At 42.1% G+C, this 6,502-nt stretch overlaps 1 protein-coding gene across 1 annotated transcript in view; it reads right to left on the reverse strand.

Annotated features, from left to right (window-relative positions):
- SARC_12191 (hypothetical protein) overlaps positions 1-5,778 on the reverse strand; it is a gene marked incomplete at its 5' end in the record, with an annotated part of 6,866 nt that extends 1,088 nt beyond the window's left edge. Inside the window, 8 exons of the mRNA XM_014293707.1 lie at positions 344-433; positions 890-958; positions 1,690-1,874; positions 2,550-2,749; positions 3,338-3,499; positions 4,469-4,635; positions 4,994-5,187; positions 5,608-5,778. Coding sequence (XP_014149182.1) covers positions 344-433; positions 890-958; positions 1,690-1,874; positions 2,550-2,749; positions 3,338-3,499; positions 4,469-4,635; positions 4,994-5,187; positions 5,608-5,778 — 1,238 coding nt within the window. The remainder of the gene's footprint in view (positions 1-343; positions 434-889; positions 959-1,689; positions 1,875-2,549; positions 2,750-3,337; positions 3,500-4,468; positions 4,636-4,993; positions 5,188-5,607) is intronic.
- Positions 5,779-6,502: the final 724 nt, after the last annotated feature.

Raw genomic sequence — 6,502 nt, forward strand, 5'->3', positions numbered from 1 at the left:
CACATCCTGGGAACAGTTGTTAAGTAAGTATAGCCCACACTCTAACAACTACATATTATCATAGTACACACAGCCGTACTTCACCTGAATACACATCCTGGGAACAGTTGTCAAGTAAATATAGCTCACACTCTAACAACTACATATTATCATAGTACACACAGCCGTACTTCAGCTGAAAACCCATCCTGGGAATAGCACCGACAGCACGTACTAATACGTTTAAAGTTATGAGTTAAGGAAGTATATCCGGCGGAACGTCAATAGCACACACAGTAATGCTTCCAGCCACGAGTTCAAGGAAATACAGCCCACCCTGAAACTACATATGCCATACACATACTTGAGAATTGAACCGACGTTAGCGTAGAATATGGCTGTGAGCACGCAGCACGTGACGATGATGGTATTCAGAGTGAACACTGGGCCGGGGCTGTGTATATTGCACGAAAGGCAGACGTTAGTGTCAGAGGCAAGCACTGGTGAAGTGAATGTAAATGGGATATACTAGCTGGCCTACAGCATTACCTCAGGGTTTAGGATTTTAGATTCCAGGGTTTTAAAGGCGACCTACCCTATAGAATACTTGGGAACATATATATATATATATGTATATGCGTGTGTGTATGCATACATACATGCATACACACACACACACAAATATATATATATATATATATATCTATATGTGCTCTAAACTTGTCTATAAAAATATAGATATATAGATATAGATATAGATATGCTTCATACTCAGCTGTAGAAAATACAGGTAAACATTCAATATATATATATATATATATATATAATACTTCATATTATACTAAGTGACAATCAATCTATCGCGATCCCCACATCCGGTCTCAACAACACAGTAACACGCCATACATACCCTGGGTAGTCTTGGCCGTACATGACTTGGAAGACTTGTATCCGAATCACAAAGCAGATGAGCGGATAACTGTGGGAGTGAAAACCAGATATGTTGAGAGAAAAAAACCACATATTCTAACGGGAATATAACAAGAAGAAAAAAACTCCGGTTTAACTATATCTATATCGTGAAAATAATAATATGAAAAAGTAAAAGATCTCTGGCTGAGCCATATCTTGATGAGGAGAGGAGAGGAAAGGAAGAACTCTTTTAGAATTTAGGGGTTTGGAGGACCAAAAAGGAAAGGGAAGGGAAGAGTTCTTGAACTTAGAATACATTTGCACAACGAACAGGTCACCATGCGACATCTGTAGCGAAGTGGGTACTCTCTCAGATTACATACGCCTATAGCCGATATACACACACACACTGTGTACAATTAAAATGATTTCAACGTAATATGTACATACAAGATATCTATAAGTATCTACAACTATAGGTATATATAAACATATACCTATATACACACTCACTCATACTCATACGTGTACACAGAAATTACGCATACACATACACCTATGCACATACACACACACATACATAGATACACAAACACATACATAGACACACACATACATACATAGACACACACACATACATATATACAGAGCTTACACGTGACAATCTGGGGCAGTAAGTACACACTACATATAAAAGTATACATATACATATACCTACACACACACACATAGATACATAGATACATACCTACACATAAAACACACACTCACATACACACCCACACCCCCAGAACTTACACAGTGATAATCTGGAACAGCAGGAACACTCGGCACACCAACGCCCAGTAGTTGTCCGACCCAAAGCTGTCGAGGATGTTGGAGGGGATGTCCTTGTGAAAGCCCTTGTAGGCGATGAAGAAGGTCACACCCACCAAGAGATAGGTCATGGCTGTACACCCGAACGCAATGCTGATGTCACGTACCTGTGGGTAAGAGAGTGTGAACACGTGCATGGCGTGTGACAGGTGAATGAGTGATCATGCGTAGACAGGAGAGTGTGAACACGTGCATGGCGTGTGACAGGGGAGTGAGTGATCACGCGTAGGCAGGAGAGTGTGAACACGTGCATGGCGTGTGACAGGGGAGTGAGTGTTCACGCGTAGGCAGGAGTGTGAACACGTGTATGGCGTGTGACAGAGGAGTGAGTGATCACGCGTGTGACAGGTGAGTGAGTGATCACGCGTAGGCAGGAGAGTGTGAACACGTGCATGGCGTGTGACAGGAGAGTGATCACAAATAGTCGACGAGGGAAGGACCGGTATTCCGGGTGGGTTAACGGAAATCAAATACGGACCGCTAACCCGTACTATGGGTTGTGTTTAATATAATACACTCCTGTCTTCGAGTGATAGTGAGCCAGGGACGTATACAGCAGATACAAGCACAACACCCAACGCCCAAAGCTCAAACTTAGGACTACCCAAACCATACTTCATGCACAGCCACTCCTAACCCCGACCTGTGTGTTTCTCCTAGTGCCCGTTTTCCTCCCTACGTTTTTCTCCCGGTGTACGTTTTCCTACTTACGGTTTGTCTCCTAGCACCCGTTTTCCTACCTACGTTTTTCTCCCGGGGTACGTGTACGTTTTCTGACTTACATTTTTGTCCTGGTGTTCGTTGTTTCTGAGGATCGCCAGCACCATGTTGTGCACGAAGAAACTCAGAAACAGCACACCGGTCATGGCGGGGAATTTACCGCTATACAGAGGCATGGGCGTACCATCAGGCTCACTCAACGAGAAGCCGGTGGTCAGATTCTGCAGGGCAAAGATGAGGATGTACACAATCGACACCACGCCTGGGATGGAATGCATGGGCAGAACGGAAGAGAAAGAGAAAGGGGGTGAGAGGGACTCAACACGTGTGAGGAGTGTGTATGATGAAGGAAACATTGGAAGTGGAGCATAAAATGGATGAACCATTTCTAGTAATACATAAAATGGATGAAATATTATAAGTATTACATACGATGTTTCATTCATGGCAGCAACACTAAAAAACCAGTCATTTTCATCCATACTGGAAACCAAGGCGAGTCTTTATAATACTCTCTCACGCCAAACACCACTTAAAACCCTAAATCCCAAGGCATAAAAACTTCACGAAATGGGGTCACCACATACCTAGTCAATTCAAACTCGGTGAACAGAAGCATGTCCTCTGTGTTGATAGTCAGCAGTAACTGGAACACAAACTATCAGCCAAACCCGTTCATACTACAAACAAAGGCAAGCCTTTATACTGCTCTCTCTCTCTCACTTTGCACCTCATGAACCAAACAAAGTCAACCGCCAAACCCTAAACCCTAATACTTCACAACACACTCTCTCATACTACACTTCACATATAAGAACCAACCCCTCATTGCCTGCGCATCACCACATACCCAGTGAATTGAACTTCGTAAATAGAGTCATCTCCTTCATGTTGATAGCCGGCAGCAACAGCAGCACTAGGAATATGGGCGCAGTCTTCAGACTCCACCACCACGTCTCGCCTGACTCGTGATGGGCCCCTAACTCCATGGTAGGGATGACTGGCTTACTGCCTGCCAACGCAAACGGTGGTAGAACGTATGTGAGACATATATCTATATACATATGTATACACACACACACACACATATATATATATATATTCGTATAGTACAAGTGCAATAACAGGTGAGATGGTAAAAGTCGTAGTATACAAAGAGAATGTACTGGGTAATCATGACTGGCAAATACGTGCTCCATGGTGGGGATGAGTGGACTGGGGTACTGTCGGCATCTATAAAAGGTCAAGGGGCGTGCACTCGTTTGTGAGATTATACTTACATAACCAAGCACAGGTATTTTAGTAACCGCACAACATCACACATGGCCGATAACCCACCGAAAGGACCACAACTGGTGCGAACCAAAAGAAATGACAGTCCAAAAAAGAGTGAAATGGGTGCAATCTCATATCGGTAAGGAAAATGGGTGCCGATGACCTATTAACCTTATATAGATATAAGGATACTCTTGGAGTATACTTCATACACTCGATAATCAGGGCAACTAATTGCAATAAAAAAAATGGTCGCCAGCACTCAGTACACCAATCAGGTTAGACAGAATCAGCCACCATGTTTTAATGAACACGCAGATAGGTTTAATTAACAATTCTCATACTGAGAACTAAAGCCTGGAATTTAAATAGAATCTAAATAAAAGCACCGCTACAACACTAACGTAAGAGAAGACATACACACACACACACATATATATATATATAGATATATAGAGAGAGATATATATAAATATATAAATATACATGCATACATGCATACATACACACACACACACACACACACGCATATATATATATATATATATACAAATGTTGTTTGCCTACCGATGCATCTGGCAACTATATCCATATACTGATAAAAAGACGATCGTATTGGATGAGACATTATACACAAAACAGGCTTCTCCCGAATATAGAGACACCATGCTTGTCTACGATTGCTTCCGCCTGAAAACTCACATACTAATGAAAAGGGCGACTGTTTTGAACAAGAAATTGGACATCAGCACCCAATACACCAGGCAGGCTCCCCCCAGCGTCAGGATTGAGAAGAACGTATTCGCTACATGGCCCGGTCTTCCGAGGTGCTCTAGGACTATGTCTGACCAGTCAATGGCGTTTTGCACGTACCTGACATGGAGAAGAAGGGACAAAGCAGAGCCGTTTCGGTACACATAACGTTAACGTAATCACTTGCACTCCTGCATACCGTGAGATCCTAATTCGATACTCAGTACTAGATTAGGATAGACATCTGAGTATGGGCAAAATAGTGTATATTTAGAGTGTGTAATTACATAAGTACGTTTTTTTACAACAAAAAACAACAACAACAAAGTTACAAGTTCCAAGTTCCAACCTCCATGCAGCAGCAGGCCAGAGCTACGTACGCAGCACAAGCCGTTGTGAAGTTGCTATAGGAATGTATACTGATCTCTATCGATTCCACAAATCTCGATGAGACTACCTATGATGGTCTTATACCTACCTATGATGGTCGCCCACCCGACAGATCAAGATGGCTGTGTACAGACACACCGATCCCACAAACACTACCAGGAATATAGCCAGCGCCCAACCGGACTGTTGTATGGCCCACGGCATACTCAGGATGGACGACCCCATAAGTGTATTCCAGATCGAGAAGATGGTCACCACACTGCCTTGTGTGAGACGCTTGCCCTGTTGAACATATATACGATGAGTGGGGTTTGAGAGGTTCTCCGGGGGGATTTGAGGTGTTTAGGGTTTTAGGATTTTGCTAAATGGAGAAATTAAATGTATACTTTTTTAGGAGGGGGGGGGGGGGGTGGTTTCTATTGGTTAAGTGTTTTAGGGTTTTAGGGCTTTAGGGTAGGTAAAAAATATGCTGACTTGTTTGGCCTGTACCCTCAATGAAAGGAGGTTTGTGTTTATGTTGTGTATCACGAAAATAAGACCTAGCATAGTGACTTGAAATTTCGATTTAATAAGCGTGCTTAAATTCTAACTTAAGGAGCGTGCTTCAATTTTAACTAAAAGGAGTGTGCGTGAAAATTTAACTTAAAAACTGCGTGCTTGAAATTTTAACCCTTTAAGGCGCGACAAACCCTAAGAACATACCTGCGCAGCTTCCTCTTTGATCTTTTCTCCGTGTAGGATGAACAGATACGACGGGACGATATGGTCTGGCACGGCCAGTTGTTGGGATGCACCCCTTTCCAGAGCGCCTGAGGTCAGCTTCTGGTAGTACTTGTACCTGGAGTACACATTCTGATACAGAAAATGGGGCATTGCACTTCAATACAGGCAGTATACTAAGGCTACTACTACTCCGGGTGCACCGTGTGATACAAAGATGAATATATTACATCCGTGTACGTGTGTATGATACTCATGAGAGTGGGTGACTCGGGGTCTATACCGTTCCAGCGGTCAGCCGCTGATAGTACCTTTAGCTGGAATCCAGATGTTGATACTGCGAAGGGACTATGCAGCTCAGTGATGTACAAATAATATCTCGTTGGTTACCTAAAGGGTATTCAGTGCCAGAGGCGAGCTCCCATATTTAGAAATAGGGTGGAAATGTTAAAAAGAAGGAAAATACGTTATTATATGATACGACTCAATCTGAAGAGCAACACAGACACGTCACGATGTAGAGCTACAGCTACAGAAAAATGTGGAAGTTCAACTGGAGTACGGGTTCTAATAAAAGGATGATTCGTAAACAAATGGGTAGTGTGCGATTTACGCATCTCTTATTGTCGGTACTCTAGACATAACAGAGTTCCAGAGGGGGGAAAGCTGCATATGATATTTACCCATGGAGCTCACACACACACATATATATATATATATAAATAAATAAATAAGTAAATTATATAAATAAATAAATAAATATATATATATATATATGTATATATATATATATATATAAGTGAGAGAGTAAGAGAGCTTAAATGTGTTTGTGAGTATATATATATACAGATATACAAATATATATCAGCCTTAATAT

The sequence above is a fragment of the Sphaeroforma arctica genome (assembly GCF_001186125.1).
Source record: "Sphaeroforma arctica JP610 unplaced genomic scaffold supercont1.2131, whole genome shotgun sequence".
In the NCBI taxonomy this organism is placed as follows: domain Eukaryota; class Ichthyosporea; order Ichthyophonida; genus Sphaeroforma; species Sphaeroforma arctica.